The 19,687-nt window shown below is 41.2% G+C and overlaps 1 protein-coding gene across 5 annotated transcripts in view; it reads left to right on the top strand.

Annotated features, from left to right (window-relative positions):
* Positions 1-19,687, top strand: part of CNKSR2 (connector enhancer of kinase suppressor of Ras 2) — a 362,143-nt gene that overhangs the window by 71,997 nt on the left and 270,459 nt on the right. For all 5 annotated transcript variants that reach the window (XM_045012122.1, XM_045012114.1, XM_045012050.1 and 2 more), the window contains exon 3: positions 3,507-3,709. In XM_045012122.1, the coding sequence (XP_044868057.1) occupies positions 3,507-3,709 (203 nt within the window). The remainder of the gene's footprint in view (positions 1-3,506; positions 3,710-19,687) is intronic.

Here is a 19,687-nt window from a genome sequence, read left to right as displayed (position 1 = left end):
AAAATTTATTGATTTCAGGCACTCCTGATTGTTGTTGTTTTTTAAATGAGAGCAGGCGATGGCTCTATAAGAGCAACAGGTTTTGTTGTTTTTACCATCCTTATTTCCCCTCCCCCACCTGTGCCAATGAGGGAAGACATCCAAAAGAGAGACAGACAATCTTTAAATAGTCATAATGTGCAACTTTAACTTATGGCCCTAAGCTTTCATAGTAATTACTTTTCTAAGTATTTTTTTTCATATAAATCTGTCATGATTCACATGAAGCAAAAGTGTATTAAGAATAGTATTCTAAGCCTGTATGCCTTGGTGTAAAAGTGAAGAGTTGAGCAAAATTGCATATTATTATTATTAGTTTAATTATTTGCTTTATAGTAGAATTCAAGGCCTAAACCTTGGTTGAGTGCCATGTTAGGCAATGTACAAGCACATAACTGTCTTAAATAGCTTACAGCCTAAATCAGGGGTCTCAAACTCAAATGACCCCGAGGGCCGCATGAGGACTAGTGCATTGGCCCGAGGGCTGCATCACTGACACGCCCCCTTGCTGCCCCTGGCCCCACCCCCAATCCACCCCTTCCATGAGGCCCCGCCCCTGCCCTGTCTCTTCTCCACCTCCTCCCCTAAGCGCGCGGCTCCCCGCTCCTCCCCCCTCCCTCCTGGGAAGTGCTAAGCGCCACCAACAGCTTTTTCAATGCACTCTTCCAATCCTTGAAATATGTCACGTCCCGTTGTGATACCCTTCAGTGGCATTAAGTCTAGCAATTCTTCAGTTATATTCAAATTGCAGTCCACACCTCTAATGAACACTGCACACTGTGCGGTATCTGATACATCTGTACTCTCATCAAGAGCAATTGAAAATACTTCAAAGTCTTTTGCCATTTGAATCAATTGTTTTTGCACATTATCAGCTAAATCCGTTATCCTGCAGGCAACTGTATTTGCAGACAAGCTTATGCCTTCAAAAACTTTCTTCCTATCAGGACATAAAATTTCACTGGCCTTCATAAGACATTCTTTTATGAATAAGCCTTCTGTAAAAGGTCGCGATGATTTAGCTATCATTTCGCTTATCACAAAACTTGCTCTTACTGAATCTTCGCTAGACTTGTTAATCCCTGAAAATAAATTTCTTTGCTTGGCAAATGCTGCTTTAAGTTGCTGAACTTTTTCCTCTCGGATTTTTCCGGTGAATGCATCATATGTTTCACGGTGCATCGTGTCATAGTGCCGACGCACGTTATACTCCTTGGGAACAGCAATCGTTTGCTGACAAATAAGGCATTGAATTTTATCTTTTACCTCTGTGAAAAAATATAAATTCTCCCATTTGTCTTGGAAAACTCTCTTTTCTTCCATGAGTGTTCTTTTTTTTGACGAAGTCATTTCCAAGCAGTTTTAATAAATATATACACTCAGTAATGCACCTCACTCAAAGGACAAAACACGCACTTAGATTTACTGCCTAAGGCTCTGGGAGGGAGTTTGGGTGGGGGAGGGGGTCTGGAGTGCAGGCTCTGTGCTCGGTGCAGGCTCCAGGCTGCGGCAGGGGGTGGGGGTGCAGGCTTTGGGACGGAGTTTGGGGATAGGAGGGGGTGCAGGGGTGAGGGCTGTGGGGCTGAGGGTGAGGGGTTTGAGGCATTGGAGAGGCTCGGGGCATTGGAGAGTCTCAGGACTAGGGGAAGGGCAGCCTGCCCTGGCCCTAGTGCAGGGGGGCGCTAGGACCCTGCGGCAGCAGGTGATGCCGGAAGCCAGCATAGTGGAGGAGGAGTGGAGTCAGCGTGAGCTCCCGGGCAGGCTACCGGGCGGTGAGGGGGCAGCAAGTGGGGGCTGGTAGACACTGGGGGGAGGCGCGTGGGGGCGGCAGGTGGGGCCAGGGGAGAGACCCGGCCCCAAACATTGGGGAGCAGCGCGCGGGGAGCTTAGACACAGAAAATAACTCGGGGAGGGGGGCGGGGGTGAGGGGAGTTTGGCGGCGACAGGAAGTAACTGGGGGAGCTCCGCGGGCCGCAGGGAAGAGCTCCGAGGGCCGCATGCGGCCCGCGGGCCGCATGTTTGAGACCCCTGGCCTAAATAGACAAGACAGGCAGAGAGGATGCGGGGGAAGAGAGATGAAGTGACTTGTCCAGATTGTCTCAGCAGGTCAGTGGCAGAGCCAGAACTAAAGTATACATGCCCTCAGTCTAGTGCCCCATCAACTAGACCACACTGCCGAAATCACATCATTGCTCACCTCCCTCCCCCCACAACAACATACAAGTAATTTGCGTTTTTTAAGTATAGCTATAAAGATCTGGTAACTAGTTTAAACAAAAATCTCAAGAGCAAAGATACTTTTGTTTATGGTTGCATCTTCATCTTTTTTGTTGTTGTTACTCTTAGATTTTGCCAGTTTCTAGATTAGGATGACCAGATGTCCCGATTTTATAGGGACAATCCCGATTTTGGGGTCTGTTTCTTATATAAGTCAAAATAGCTGAGAACTGAAAAATTGATTGGTAAGAGACTTTGAAAACCCAGTGATGATCCAGCCTGGTGATATTCTGAACAAGAAGAGCTCTTAACCATCTTGTAGTTGCTTCCAATGCTTCACATTGAGTCACCAGGCATTTTAGGCTTCAGAGTGATGTTCCTGGATTTGGTTGTAATAGGTACAGTTAATAATATGAATTATATATGAGAATTATATTTCATTTTATGATGCATTTTTCAGAAATATTTCCATAAAATGGAAGGATTACCAAATTTTTGTAATCAGTTAATATTCCTGTATAATTCAGTGCATATCGGAGGAGTCCATAATTTCAGTCTAAGGGGTTGCACAATACAAGGGACTAAATTACAGAATTTGGCTTTAAAATTGGAATGTGGTTAACAATTCGGTTGAGGTATGAGCCAGAATTGTACAGTATTGTGCTCAGTGTTCCATAGTTCTGCTGTACTGCTAATGGGAGTAAAAAGGAGTAAAAACTCATTCTTTTCACTAAAATCAGCAAATGTGATTTGGAATGCACCAGGTCGGATTAGGATGTTGAGCAGTATCTTGCTACAGAAGTGGTCCCACTGAAAACTAATGGGACTAATTGTAAAATAAAGTATTGTTCAGGGTTTAGTAAGGGTATTGGAATCTGTCCCATAGGCATCAGATCTCTTGAGTAGTAATGCACTGATTTTATATAGACACTTTTCTGAGCAGAAGCACATTTTAAAAAAATTCCAATGGTAGCTCTGATTGGTTTTTAAGCACACAGATTTTATACTTTAAAACAGTTAAAAGATTAATTACAATTTTGCTTTTTTAAAAAATTTCTATTCTGTATCCTGTAGAAACAGAACATGCCAGGAACAACAACAACAAAATACATTCCAGAGTAGGCATGTTCCTACCTTAATTATCAGGAATGGCTAAGTTTCAAAGCATAAGAGCATTATTGCTGTTTCTCAGTTCTACATCTTGGCAAAAAGTACTAACTTTCTTTTAATTTTATTTCTTTTAAATGCAGAACTATGGTTTGGAAACAGAAAATCTAAAAACCCTTTCTCACAAGCTAAATGCATCCGCCAAAAATCTGCAGAACTTTATAACTGGGAGGAGGAGGAGTGGTCACTATGATGGCAGGACGAGCCGAAAATTACCAAATGACTTCCTGACCTCTGTGGTGGATCTGATTGGAGCAGCTAAAAGTCTGCTGGCTTGGTTGGACAGGTAAAATCTCCCAAATGTTTCACAGGTAACCAGTTCATGCACACACCCAAAACAAACCTTTTAAAATCATTTTATACTGATTTTAAGTGTAAGTTAAAACCACCAGTTGACTTTAAAGAATAGAAATTTAAATTGATCTTTAAAAAGATAAAGCTTTAGCATGCAGTTTGGACTGCACTCAGGATCATATTTTTAAAAATACTGTAACAGTGGAATTGAATATTAAGGCAAATTGATGAATTTTTGTATTGGTGCAGGGACAAACTTTTAAATGACTTGTTTAATTCAAACAAGTTCTTTTGATGTTCATTTTGCTGGTAAAATTTTTGTACCAATGTTAATATCTAGTTCCACAGTATCTGTGTTGCAGTTATGGAATGTCTTTACATGTAGTTATGGGATTATTTACATGCAGTTATGGAATGTCTTTGAAGCTCTAGACACAAATAGAACTTTTCTGATCAGCTGCCTTTGATGTTACGCTCATAGGATCTAATCAAACTCAGATGACTCGATGGAAAGACTCCCATCTTTCAATCAATGGGAGCTGGGTCATACCCTTACTTTACAATGCCTTGCAAATATTCAGGACCAGGACTGACCTTACTACATTTCTATGTTCCAATTGTATTCATCATGGCACTGAGACTCTCCAGGTAGTAAAGATGATTATTGCAATTATGCCTTTAAAAACACCTCACAAGTCATTTTATAGTCAACCATAAATAGGCTGCTTGTCTTGTCTTGATTTGAATATGCAGTTGGTAAAGGCAATTCATACAGTATTTGTGTATCACCAACTGATGCTGTGATACACTGTAGATTAAGCCCCCCCCCCAAAAAACAGGGTGTGTGTGGGGGGGAGAGATTCTGAAAATCCAGACAGATACTTTTTTTTTCCTTTTGTCAGGAAAATTACCTTTGTCCCCTAAAAGAAACTCTCTGAACAGAAGTGGTTTGTTTTAAGTGAGGTATGTACCTGTCCAGCTTTTAAGAATGTATTCTTCAAAGTCCTGCTTTTGCTGTAGGAGCTGTAACTGCCATTGACAGCTTGTCTTGAAGTTTGAAAAGATTGGGCTAAAATTGGAAAACAAATAATGGAAAAGAGACATCTTGCAGTTTAAGGAGTAATTTGTTGGTTATGGTGTAAATAACATAGATATTGTGTTTTCCTCTAAGTTTGGCAATAGCATTACAACCAGAATTAAAAAAAAATGGATGCCTAATGTTAGAATTCTAAGACCATATTTAGGCACCAGGAAAGGTGGTGTTTTAGTGGACAGAGTACTGAACAGGACTCAGGAGACCTGGATTCTAATCCTGGCTCTGCTGTTAACCTGCTGGGTGTCTTTGGGTGAGTTATTGTGCCTCAGCTACCCTATAAAATATAAATGATACTTATCTGTTTTGTAAAGCACTTTGAGCTCTCCTGATGAAAAGCCCAAGGTAAGAACTGGGTATTATTATTATTATTATTTATTATGTAATAAGTGTAACCTGGTTTTCCAAAAGGCAGAGCACCTGGAAGTTCCCAGTGACCTGGCAGTTATGCATTTTTGAAAAGCCAGTTGTTTACTTAAATGCCTAAATATAGACTTAGGAACCCAGTGTAGACACCTATTTTAAAAAGCAGGAAAAGTCTTTTCCTTTTAAGAACCATTTTGTTTAATATATCTTTTGAAATATTTTCTGATTTCTGATATCTGCTCTTACAAAAGCACATCAATAGTTAAAATCTCTAAGGAGAATAACCTCACTGAAGGCACCTTTATTTTTAAAAGTTACAACTTATCTAGTTTTAGCTTGTTTTAACTTGCCTTTTTAAAATACTTTAGCTCTTCTTTGCTGAGGGTTAATCCTAAATACTTCAAGGCCTAGCACTCTTAATCTTAAAAGATGCCAATAACATAAGGCTATAATTTCCTGCTTACCTGCTGCAGCACATTACAACTTGTACTATAATTACACATGCTGTTGCACCACTTCTGCCACAAAAAATGTGTGTGACACTTAAAATGTTTGAGTCCAAAAGACTGTTGGGTGTTATGAAATGTAGGGGTTTTTAACTGAAAATGTTTTAAAATAAATTAACTTTTTTATTATTTCTTAAAATATAATTACTCTAGCGCTATTGTAAATTATCCATCACCCTTGTAGTGCTATCACAGGCGCCTAGTTTCCTATGTGTCGGGGGGTGCTTGACCCTTGGCTTAGCCCTAGGCCCCTGCCCCCACTCTGACCCTTCCCCCAGGTCCCCACTCTCACCACACCTCTTCCCACCCCATTCCTCCCTCTCCCCTGAGTGCACCACGTCCTCACTCCTTTCCCTCCCCCACCCCGAGCCTTCTGCACGCCACAAAACAGCTGATTGCAGCATGCAGGAGGCACTGATCGTCAGGGCCCACCGGCAGGCAGGAGACACTGGGGGAGGGAAGGGGACTGATCGGGGGTCTGATGGTGGGTGCTCAGCTCCCACCATTTTTTCCCCAGGAGTGCTCCAACCCCAGAGCACCCACAGAGTCATCGCCTGTGATTGTGCTATTGATTTTAGTTTATAATGTAGATGTGCTAGATTTATTGATGGCAAGAGACTCTTAGAAGGTGATGAGGTCAGCTGACAATTGATTTCTCTGCCTCTATAAACATAAACTTTAGATGAAAACACACATGCCCTTATGCTTTTTCTAGAGGAATAATCAGCTTCTGAAATCCAAATTCAACATAATAGTTGTTCCATTTGAGCACCAATGTGTGACATGATATCCAAGGTTATGCCAAGATTGCATACTTTAGGATTAGACACAAAGTGTCAGTGTCATTCTTCACTGAAATTATAATAAATAAATAGAGATAGGTATATCTCCTAGAACTGGAAGGGGCCCTGAAGGATCATTCAGTCCAGCCCCTGCCTTCACTAGCAGGACCAAGTACTGATTTTGCCCCAGGTCCCTAAGTGGCCCTTTCAAGGATTGAACTCACAGCCCTGGGTTTAGCAGTCCAATGCTCAAACCCACTGAGCTGTCCCTTCCCGCTGCTGTTGTATTATTTATAAAGGCAGCCACATTGTATCAGTCATAGATAATACAGGCAAACAAAAATAACAGGCAAACAAAAAAGTAAGAGGGAGTTAATAAAATCATCTTAAAAATATAGTTCCAAATTTTACTGTCTGTTACTTGCCCTTTTGAGCTCACCTGGAGATGTGGCTGCTCTGTACCTCTGAAAATAGAATTTCAAGGCGTTTCAGATTTCAAGGCACTCTGAAATTACGGCAGCCAAAATGAGAGGCTACTTTTGAAAATGTTGCCTTTAGTACCTGAATGGGGCTTTCTAGAAACAATATTTGAATTTCACTTTATTATACAGTAAACAGATACACCTCTACCCCGATATAACACGAATTCAGATATAACGTGGTACAGCAGTGCTCCGGTGGGGCGGGACTGTGCGCTCCGGCGGATCAAATCAAGTTGGCTATAACGCGGTTTCACCTATAACGCAGTAAGATTTTTTGGCTTCCAAGGACAGTGTTATATCGAGGTAGAGGTGTATTTTGAACAGGTATGTAATTTAAACATTCTTGTGTACGTTTTTGTGAAATTTTAAGGTTTTCTTCTAGTATATAATATTTTTCATTCAGTAGGTCCATTTTTCCTCTTTCAGATGTCTCAAGGGGGCGGATTAATGGCTATGTATTATTCCTCCTTAAGAGCATGAATGTCTGGAGATCCATAGGGTTCTGTCATTTCCTGTTAAATGGCAACTGGGGGAGACAGAAAGATTTTTTTTCTTTTACACAGATATGGTTTTGCTACTATTAGTCCTGACAGTCAAAGCTGAGCCCCAGACTTTGCTGTTTCAGAGATACTATGATGATTAGTACTACCTAAGATAAAATGGACTGAATTTTTCTGTTGAATAGTTCTAGCAGTATTTTTTGATAGGTTCTCTCAGTGGGGGTGTTTCTCTAGTGTTTCTTTATGGCCTTGAAGACCTGAAGACATTTTCTATATGATGCTTTTATAGCCAGCCTGGCTGAAGTGTCTGACTGCTTCTCAAGGCTAGCCTTAGAGAAATCTGCATTTTATATCAAATCTTATTTTTCATGTAACTTCACTATTATGCTTTCAGTGCCTGAGAGAGATGGGGGACATTTGTGATTAAGCTGGCATAGACTTGCCCCATATAAAATAAAAGGGAGGCACTGAGGTGAAAGGGTGAGGGTTGTAGGCATGCCTCCCCTCTGACAATAATTTGCAGCCCTGCAGTGATTTGATATATTTCTGTCCTTGGATTCTCGGCTGGCAGCTATGGCTTATAGCACCTATTTCCATCTGTGACAAAGGAATTAATTAAAAGGAATAACGTGGACATCAACACAGTGATGCATGCCACTATAACATCCAGACTGGATCACTGATACGCACATTTACTTGGGGCCAGTCTGGAAAAAGCAGTAGTGGCTCCAGCTGGGTCTAAATGCACCAGCTTGCTTCTTGGGTGGAGAGCACAGAAAACTTGAGCTCCATCTCTGCACTAGCAGTTTGTTCATTTCTGAATGCAATTTCAACTTGTTGGTTACAGCCTATAAAGACCTAAATGAGCTGGGCCCAGATATCTGAGAGACTGCCTTTTCTCCTATGGTCTGTTGAGACTTGTGATCTGTTGGGTTACTCTCACTGTTGGTTCCCAGGGTTAAACTGGCCATGGCTGGTATCAGGCCATTCTTTGTGGAAGGTCCATTCCTCTAGAATCTTCTTCTTCCAGTGACTGATCAGAACCAGAGATCAATGAGCATCAGGGCATAATTTAAAAATTCTGTTTTTGCCAAGTTTTTAAAGTATTTTGGTTTAGCTTAATAGTAGGGATTGGGAGTTTTTTTAGAAGGCTTCCAAACCTCCATTTCCAGATGGGTCAGTCTGGCTGTTTTAGGCGCCTACATGGGAATCTGATCCAGGCGCCCTGAAAAGTATCAGGGCTCAGAACATTAAGGTGGTTATGGTTTGCTCGCAAGAACACTTTGACTTCCCTCTTTCTCTCACCAAGGCATAGAATTCTTCTCTACTTCTAGAAGGGTGTTGGCCGGATGTTTTATAGTCATGTTTTTGTACTCTTTTCCCTGTTCCTCTGATCTTTTGCCTGTTAGAGCTTTGTTTTCTTGAAAAAACTTCTTTGGGTACATTTAGATGCCAAGGCTTGGAATACAGGCCTTGGCAACCAAATAGCTACCTTGAATCGCTGCCTTCTATTGGCTTATATCAAGCCCATGGGTCAAATAACACTGCCCCATATGTATGGACGTATTTTTGTTTAAGGAAATATGTTCAGGTATTACAGAATTATGATGTTGTAGCCATTTGGATATCCCATACAATTACTGTTAAAATCTATCTCAGAGTTACTGTGAGCCATTGTTTCTGCAGTCACAGGAACTTATTTTCTCTTGAGATTATTACTATATAGCACTATTATAAATTCTTCTTTTCTGGCATGGTAGATTCCTGTTTTTTCTGTCTTATAGGACTGATGCATTCTGTCCTGTAGAGGGGAGTCTTCAGTGCTGTGTCTGTCTGTCTGGTACCTAATTACAAAGATCACCTGTTGGATCCTTTGAAATATGTGCTAACTACTGTTCCACCTTGTATTTAGCTGTGACACTCTGAGTACCTTTTCCAGACCTGAAGAAGAGCACTGTGTAGCTCAAAAGCTTGTCTCTCTCACCAACAGAAGTTGGTTCAATAAAGATATTAGCTCACCCTCCCTGTCTCTCTCAGGGCCGCCGGGGGGGGGAGAGAAAGTGGGGCAATTTGCCCCGGGCCCCACAGGGGCCCCCACGAGAATATAATATCCTATAGTAATTGCAACTTTTTTTTATGGAAGGGGCCCCCGAAATTGCTTTGCCCCAGGCCCCCTGAATCCTCTGGGCAGCCCTGGTCTCTCTAAAGATCACCTGTAACAATCCTGTGGAATGTATTTCTCATCATCTCTGTTGAATGGCTATTAGCCATAACATACAGCCTTCAAAAATGGAGGCACATTTTTTAATTGAAAACCTCTCTGAAATAGGGGAGAAGAAGAAAAAAAACAATTAGGCACTGTTTTGTGTTTCTGGCTATGAAGCAGCAAAGTTATAGATAACACAGAGTTGAAGCAACCAGTGTAATGAGTAGAGCTGTAGTTCTCAACCTTTTGTATTGGTGACCCCTTTCACACAGCAAGTCACTGAGTGCAACCCCCCCTTATAAATTAAAAGCACTTGTTTTATATTTAACACTATTATAAATGCTGGAGGCAAAGCATTATAATCTCACAACCCCCTGAGGGATCATGACCCCCAGTTTGAGAATCACTGGAGTAGAGAGTGCTATTTTACACCTTTTTTATTAAAATATTACAATGAAAAACATAGATACACAAAAGACCTAGGAAAATTGGAACAGTGTCAATAAAAAAAGCTCCGTCGAAAGGAAAATAAACTAAATAATCAGAAAAAACTGTTCAAAGGAATGAAAAAAAGACACAAACTTTCACCTTCCAAAAATGAACTGCAAAAAACACAGAGCTGACTGAGACACTTTAAATGTAAGACAGATTACAAATTAAATGGAAAATAAAATTGAGGTTAAAAATTGTGTGTGTGCTGGAGATAAACATAAAATTAAGGCAAACTAGAATGGAATCTTATATTGCAGACTCGTTTAGGGAGCGAAAGCTCAGTGAACTGTGGTTATGGCCACACAGTCTCAGTGCATAGCAATTCTATGGTGTAAAGCCACTTTGTAAAAATGATACACTAATCTACTGAGTAAGAAGTTATCTGGGTATATTTGCTGACTTTATTGAAAAGTACGTTTTTATTCCTGCTAACCCTGAAAATTTTGTTCCATCCTTTGAATCCTTGTCAGAATTGTTTACAAAGTTCTGGTTGGGGTTGCTCTTGTACAGCCTCATTGAAAGTACCCTGTAAAAATTAATTGCAATTGTGGGATTCCATCTGAACCATCTTTCATTGAGTTCCATATCAAACGTGTGCAGTTAATCAGTTTTTTCTGTGAGCATCATAAACTCAGGCTTCTGAGGGTCAAGCTATTGTTGTTTCTATCTCCAGCACCATTTTAAAGGTTCTACAATCAAATTGTACCCTTAGTGTGGCACCTATACACACCTCACAGTTGGGTCCCTTTGTCCTGAGGCAGTCAGAAAATTGCAGAACAGTGACATCATAGAGATGCTGCCTGAGAGAACACCCTGGAAGCCCTGGCTGTCGAGCAGTGCAACAGCCTTTAGAGGTCATCTTTTCTTCAGTTGGGACACGGCTAATTCATTGTTCTTGTATTTTGGTCCCTTTTTTTATTCCTTCACACTGCTTCCAATGTGTTCCCTCCACTTTCTATGGTCCATATCTTTGCAGTCCCACCAGAGGTGCTGGAACAATTTTTATAGTGGGGGCGCTGAGAGAGACACTGTAAACCCTGTATATAATGGAAACCACTTCAAGCCAGGGGGTGCAGCAGCACCCCCATTATCCGTAGTTCTAGCACCTATGGGTCTCACTTAAAGTTCTGAAATGAACCCTAGATTTGTGAATCTGAGGACCTCTCAAACATTAATGTACTTATCCTCACAACAATATTAAACCCAGTTTGCAGGTGAGGAACTGAGGCACAGAGAGCTTAAGTGACTTGTCCAATGGCACATAGGAAGTGCACAGCAGAGCCAGGAACTGAAACCTGAACTGAGTCCCAGTCTAGGCCAGTTAAGTTTCTTAACCAGAACATCATTCTTCCTGCCATAAGGTTTAGCTGTATTCTGACCTGACAGACAAAAAATCTGTCTTTGTCTTCACCTAAAATTGGGCAAGGACTCACAGTTCCTCAGGTATGCCTATGCACTAGTCTATTGTTTTTTTCCTAAGTGGGAAGCTCCTGCAAAATCAAGGACCTTTAAAGTTTCAGTTAAGAGAGGACCTGTTTCTTCAGATCATGTTCTACCTCACATTCCAGCATAAATATTTTTGACTGTATGGCTCTGTCATGGGAAAACTTGATTTAAAAGATAACGTCCACCATTTTAGCTTCCAGAAAAGAGTTGCTTCTGCTCTACATTATAATGCCACCATTTCATGAACGTTTCATGAACACTTTTAATAGAGAATGGCCCTTGTATGACATGCAGTAGCACTTAAACTAGTTTGTGTATATGATCTCTCATCACCTGCCCCTTTTGCTCCACCAATGATACTAATTTTAATGCTCTGTTTATCTGCTTTTCCTGCATCCATTTGTATGTTCTGCCACGTTAGCCTCTGTTTGGAATGTCCTCCTAAGTCTAGTCCACCAAACTGCTGTCTTTCTGACAAAGAAACCACTTCTGAAAACTTATTTTTGTGTGTCTCTCAACAGAAGGTGTTCCAGTAAAAGATACTACCTCTCCCACCTTCTCTCTCACTTATTTTCTGTTATCCAAAATATATATGAGTCAGTATAATAAACTGTAAAGAAAATTCCTAATTATTACTGAATTTGGGCTTCCCAATGCGTTTCTCTATTCTGTTTTGTTTAGGTTGTAAATCCTTTGGGGGTAGGAGCTGTCTGTATGTTGTGTGTTATGCAGAGCTGATAGTAGGATTGCCAACTGTCTACTTGCACAAAACTGAACACATTTGCTCTGGTCCCTGCCGTGCCCCTCCTCCGAGACCCCGCCCATTCCCCACCCCTTCTCCAAGACCCCATCCCCGCTCATTCCATCTCCCTTCCCTCTGTCACTGCTCTTCCCATCCTCACTCATTTGCTCATTTTCACCAGGCTGGCTCAGGGGGCTGGGGCGTGGGTGTGTGTGTGTGAGGGCTTCTGCTGGGGGTGCAGGCTCCAGGGTGGGGCCAGAAATGAGGAGTTAAGGGTGCAGGAGGGGGCTCCAGGCTGAGGTAGTGGGTTGGGATGCGAGAAGGGAGTGAGGGCTCCAGCTGGGAGTATGGGCTATGGTGTGGGGTTAGAGATGAGGGATTTGGGGTGCAAGAGATGGCTCCAGCTCTGGTGTGAGGCTGGGGATGAGGGGTTTGGGGTGCAGGAGAGTGCTCTGGGCTGGGATCGAGGGGTTCAGAGGGCAGGAGGGGGATTAGGGATGGGGCTGTGGCAGGCGGTTGGGACCTGGGAGGGGTTTACATCAAGCACCTCCTGGAAGCAGCAGCATGTCCCTCCCCGGCTCCTATGCAGAGTCACGGCCAGGTGACTCTGTGCGCTGCCCCATCTGCAGGCTCTGCTCCTGCAGCTCCCATTGGCCACGGTTCCTGGCCAATGGGAGCTGCGTGGTCAGTGCTTGGGGCGGGGGCAGTGTGCGGAGCCCCCTGGCTGTGCCTCCATGTAGGAGCCGGAGGGAGGCATGCCAGCTGCTTTCTGCGAGCTGCCTGGCATGGAGAATAGCAAGGAGCCTGCCAGCCCTGCTGTGCAGCGCTGCCAACTGGACAGTCAATGGCCCGGTCAGCGGTGCTGACCGGAGCCACGAGGATCCCTTTTCAGCTGGGTGTTCTGGTCAAAAACTGGACACCTGGTCACCCTAGCTGAGAGAAACATTATTGGTTCTTAATAAATAATTAGAGTCATGTCCATGTAATCTATGAGTGTTTGTGTTTAGAGAGTTGGACTGGGAAAGGACCAATTGTCCGCAAAACTCTTAAGGGATTCTTATCAAAGGCCCATGTACCATAATGTAGCAGAGAAATATTCAATTAAGAATTTTACAAAAATTTAGTTGATATTTTGTGCAGTAACCACCACAGTATTTTTACAAGGGTATTAATTGTGTACTAGGTATTTCTACAGGGAACAATGGATTTCTTAGTGTGCTGTTTGTCCTAGCCACATGTGGACAGGTTACTCAATCTGTTTCACAGCTGCTGAACTGTAACATGATCCATGTTTTCTCCCTAGTACTGGCCACATCTTGCATATCAAATGCTTAAACTACTTCTACAATCCACGTTAAACATTAGGAAATGGGAACAAATACATATTGTGGTGGTGAGATGAAATTTTCCAACCTGTCAGTCTGATGCATAGAAAAGAAAACAGGCTGAGATCCTCACTAGTTTGACAATTTAGCATCCTGGTGTCTGAAATGTGAAAAAGCAGAGTAAAAAAATGAATTAGAAGCCCTACTCTTTCTAATTATGCTTAATAAGGAGAAAAAGGTGGTAATCTATAGTAGCAGGCTGATGAATGTTGTCCTTAGCGAAAAGTAGGAGTTCTAAAATTTCACACCAAGAAGGTAGATTAAGGAAATTAAGTCCTTTGAAGTGCAAGAAACTGTGATCTCAACTGAGGAAAGCTACTCCTCAAAGCACTTAAACACATACTTACATCCCATTACAACAGGATTTAAGTATGTGTCTAAAATCAAGTGCATTGCTGAATAGATATGGACAGCTGAATTGGGACCGATAAGCCTTACTGCTCTCAGCTGTGTATGCTTGTGCCCTGGAACGTAATTTAGTATTCCTTTTTATATGTCCAGTACATGTGCTGATTCACCCATTGCCGTTCAAATACAGAAATGTCTTAGTATTCAGCTTTAGTACATTCTTTGAATGCTTTGGATTGCAGTAATTTCACTGTAGAATTCACCTTCCACTAAGAAATTGGTCTCTCTTTGCCACTGAGCTATGTTCATTAAGACTATTTTGTGTACCTTTTATGCACTTAAAAAAGTTGAATTTCTTTCTCTCATTGTTTTCAGTCAATGAGCCTTACCCACATGTGGTTTTTAGTTGCAGAGGAAAAGGGACTAGCAGGTATGCATTGCCTGGAAGTATGGTGCCTAAAGTGTTCCCAGTCACCAAAACATGTTAAACCAATAACTAATACTTTGAAAGTAACAATCCCCTTCACTGTGTGCTGTGATTTTGTACAACCTTATGAGCCATGTTTGGTTGTTGGTTGTCCTGACAGTTGTTTAGTATTTCATGAGGTGAAAAAAACAATTAACTGTCTTTATAAATAGATACAAAAAATGAATCAACGTGCTTTTCTGTCAGTTTTTCAGTTTGTTGTCCATGGGCTTTATATTCCCTTTATGTGCTCCCCTTTATGTTTGTTAGACTTGGGGTAATGAACGTATCCATAAATATTACCTAAAATTGCTATGGCACTTATCCCTGTTAGTGCCATAGGAGCAGCTGCAAATGTTTCACAAAGCATTAATTTAAGTCTCTTTTATTCAATATAAAGTTCATTGCATTTCCTACTTATATTGAATTAAACAGTCCAATTACAAATACAAGTAAAACATAGTATATGATAGTCTACAACCATGATTCTTAGGTGGGATACTGGCACAGTTACATGTACTACAATGCAAACTACTATGTTTTTTTTAATTCGTTTGTTTGGGGGTTTGTTTGCCTCTCCTCTCTGGGGGATGAATTATGATACAGACTGGATTATCCTGAAATTTTTTGTGCTAGAAGAAATTCTCACAAGAACCGGAACCCATTCTCAAAATGGGTTCCGGTTCTTAAGTTTAAGCTTTAAATTCTTTTGCAAACTTTTCCCCTTGCTCTGATTCTAGAATGAGGTTAACTCTGTGATAAAAGTGCTTGTTTCTATTGTTAGTAGTGGAACTTGGTTACTGCATTTGTTAATGTTTTTGTTAATAAGACATTTAGGTCATACAAATACAAATTGTGTAAAGATGTAACAAGTCAGAGTAGTCACATCCTTGAAATTATATACATACTTAGTGCTTTCCTGGATCGGGGCCTTAGATGCTATCTGAGAGTGTTAGGTCAGAGGAATGTAGAGTTGTTTGGTTTTGAAGGAAGGAGGGCAGAAGTTGAAACTTGATACAGTTGGCTGGGGACTTAAAAGAAGTAGAGAGGATGTGTTCTGACTTGGTGTGGAATGCCTTTTTACCGGTTGCATTTTTGGTGGATTCAAATGGCATTATCACAGGTAAGGAGGAGGAGATTGTTGTGATAGTCAATACACAAGGTGTAACAGTTATGTGCTGCTATTTAGGTTTGGTCTGTCCTGACTGGAAACAAACTGATAATTTTAATATAATGTAAAACAATGTTACATGCCTTACTGTCAAGGTGGACATTTTATTAATGAAAATAGGATTTTGTGTGTCAAATTGAGGCTTCAAATTGTCTCCATCATGGAATTTGGCCAGCGATCCTATACTAAACATTCTAGATGAAATTTTCAGAATTGATTTAGGAATGGAAATCTCATTGAAACTCAACATTTGAAAATGAGATTAGCCTCATCCACCTTGTTTCTCACCATCCGTTATTGATTTTAGCTGCTGGAATGAGACAATTCCTTACTAGTTTCCTGCCTCCCCTGCCCTAAAATCCACTTACCCTCACCATTGTTACTAGTTTCACTTTGTATTTTCAGTGTCTGTTTTCTCATTTTTGTTTTTATGTTCCATCTGTTTTTGTTAAATTATGTTTGCAGTCTATATGCCATTTTCTCGTTCTTTAATTTGAGTTAAACTCAATTTATTTGGGTATTTTCAATGTTCTTCATTAAGAACAATGCTAATCAAGGCTTCATTGTTGTCTTTATGAACTGTGTAACCTAACAAATAGCAAAACTATGAGAGAAAATTATACTGCATTAGAGCCAAAAGCCTACCGTAGAATTTTGTTTGGGAAAATGCTAGAGGCTTTGAACCATCAAATAGATTCCAGCTGTGTAATTTGAAGATCAAATTGTAATAACATCCAAACATAAAGTAAAATAATACCATTTGTGGCTAGAACTCATTCGTTCTAAATAAAGGTGAGAGTTCATAGATCATCTTTTTAAATCATGGCTTTAGAAGGTTTTCTCATCTTAACAGTGACAATTGTGAATGAAAAATAAATACAAATATTTCTGACCCTTTTGGATACAATAGTCTTGTTTTAAAAGATTATAGTTCATAACTGAAGAGTTAATTCCAGTTTCAAACATATAATAAGTCCTTGTTTTTATTGTAATGTGGTTTGTGTGTGTGTGTAGGTAGACTTAGTATACTGTACACAAGTTGTTGTAGTATATATAAAAGCTGCATGTAAATAACAATTGAAGCATTTGACAAGTTGCTCTTGTCAAGCACCCTTGAACTCCTGACCTGCATTCTACCCACTAATCCCTCACTTTCAGGACTGTGTCTAGTTTTCCTAACCGCTACACAGTTTTGTTTTTTTAAGAGCTATACCTATTTCATAGAACTGGGAGGTCATTGAGTCCAGCCCCCTGCCTTCACTAGCAGGACCAAGTACTGATTTTGCCCTAGATTCCTAAGTGGCCCCCTCAAGGATTGAACTCATAACTCTAGGTTTAGCAAGCCAATGCTGAAACCACTGAGCTAGCCCTTCTATCAGTCCTACTTGTGTTATAAAAAGAACACACTGCCAGAGGAATATTACCTTCTTCCATCTAATATATGGAATTTCCTCCCCTAAAATTACATCAAATTGAGATGCATATTCAATTCTGACACATTGTATCTTGTGACCTATGAGGGCTAGAATGGGAGTTTTAAACCATTAAAAAGGGGAGGAGATTCTGGTTTTCTATTGGGAAACACCACTAGTTTTTAGGAAAGTTCCAAGATGGCTGACTTTAAAATTGCAATATTATAGTACATGGAGAAACTATTGTAGAACCCTATAAGAACTATCTAAAATGTTCTAGTTATGATGACTCTTGTCTACAGAGCTTTTTATTACCGAACTCATGGTTACTGGACTTTGGCTGTCTTTACAGTAGGAAAAATATCAACAAAAATTGTAAAACTCTAAACGTTTTCTGTAAAGTATGTGGCATACAGAAGATACATGATGACATAATGTAAAGTTTTTATTGATACTCATTTGGGATGGCTGCATTACTTACATGAGTGGGCTCTGAGCTTATCTCAAATGAGTGGCAATAATACCTTTATATCACAGCAACATGTGTTTTCTATACTTGTTCATTCAGTGTTGTGTGTGTGAGTGAGAGAGAGATTGAGTCAATTGATCAAGACATGCAGGTGAATGAACAACACACAAGGGATGCATTTTAAGCAGCAGGAAGTAATATTATTCAACATTGGAGGGAGGCACTTTCCACTCCCACATATTAGGCATTTATCCACAGCAGTGTTCAGGAGTCCCACTAAACAACCAGTAACTTGATGTAGACCCACCTAGATCCACCCCTGGGATTCAGCTCACTTCTGAATCCTCCCCACCTTTTCCCACATGGAGGGAAATAGAAGTTGCCAAAAGAGAATATCAGTCTGCAAGGACTTCATGTCTCCTTTTTTCCTTTTGGCAATACCATAAATGCCAACTCTGTGGGTGCTCCAGGTAGCCCCCCTGTCAGCGCCTCCCATCCGCTGCGGATCAGCTGTCCCGCAGCATGCAGGAGGTGCTGGGGAAAGGAGCCAGGGCAGAGCACGCTCGGGGAAGCGGGCAGAACTGGGCAGGAATGGGTAGCGCAGGGGCAGAGTAGGAGTGGGGCCTTGGGGAAAGGGGTGGAGTGGGGACAGGATAGGGGTGGGGACTTGGGGGAAGGGGTGGAATGGGGGCAGGGCCTGTGGCGGAGCTGGGGGGAGCACCTCCCAGCACATTAGAAAGTTGGCACCTATGGGAAAAGGCCCACCAGCACTATATTTACCTCTTGGAGCTGGTCTCTTTTAGCCTTTAGCTGCAAGTTGTAACAAGTTAAACACTCTTACTTTCCTAATATTAAACGTTAAGTCTTATTGTTATAATCAAACAATACCTCCATGATGCTGTGAGGAAGGCAAAAAAAAAACCATCGTACCTCTTGCCAATTTTATCCAAAGAGACAAAAACCTTCCTGATACCAAAACAGGTGATCAGTCAGACCTGCAGCATCCACGGCACGAACGGTGCAACAAAGGGGAGGGAGAGCGGGGAAGCTAGCCGGAGCAAGACATTTATGAAAAGTCCGCAGGAGTTTAACTAGGTGGTGGGGGCCATGCAAGCCAACTGGTTAGATTGTTCACCCATCCCCAGCCAGTGGTCAGGTGATGGACCCAAAGTGGGGGCATCTATGGCCCACATACCTACAAGCACTGCAAGCATACCTGCATCCATACAAGGCAGTCCATGGAACATTCCTTCCCATTGATTGTGGACAGATACCAACCATGTAAAACTGCCAATGTGTCTAAATCCTCATTTGCAACATGCCTACTGTTAAAATTTTGGACTTGTCCTGCAGAGACTTCCAGTCCTGCCAAATAGTATGTTAGTTTGTTTGAAATGGAAAAGAGACATAAGTGCTAGACTAAAATAACTTGAGACCAAGTCTTCAATAGTGAAAGGTGAGGACTGCTGTCCTAAGAAAATGTATTTTTAGTAATATTTTAAAATTTTTATAACAAAACCCCTGGGACTGAAAGATCATCGCTCCAAATTAACCTTTATGTCTGCTTCTTTGAAAGTCTATTCCGATTGTGATTGTTTTGTCCTTTTTAGAAGCAGAACTAAGGGCTTGACACAGAGTATTTCTATTAAAGCAGCAGAGAGTCCTGTGGCACCTTATAGACTAACAGACGTATTGGAGCATGAGCTTTCGTGGGTGAATACCCACAAAAACTCATGCTCCAATACGTCTGTTAGTCTATAAGGTGCCACAGGACTCTTTGCTGCTTTTACAGATCCAGACTAACATGGCTACCCCTCTGATACTTGAGTATTTCTATTGACTTCCTTGGGCTTTAATTCAGACCCTAAGACATTCAGTGCATTCGCCAAATGCATTAATTACTGTATTCATACCTGGGCACCAGCTGTACAACAGATAGAAACAATAGCTTTTTTTTTCTCAGTAAGTGTGTGCTTAGACTACCTCAAAAGACATGCCCCTGTATATCTAAGGATCATATGTTGAAGTGGAGGCAGTTTCAGAAAGAAGCTACAGGGTTTTGAGGAGATGATGCCTTTATGATTAGGACTTCTCTCAGAATGAT

The sequence above is a fragment of the Mauremys mutica genome, chromosome 1 (assembly GCF_020497125.1).
Source record: "Mauremys mutica isolate MM-2020 ecotype Southern chromosome 1, ASM2049712v1, whole genome shotgun sequence".
NCBI lineage: Eukaryota > Metazoa > Chordata > Testudines > Geoemydidae > Mauremys > Mauremys mutica.
This window is presented reverse-complemented; position numbering and strand designations above follow the sequence as displayed.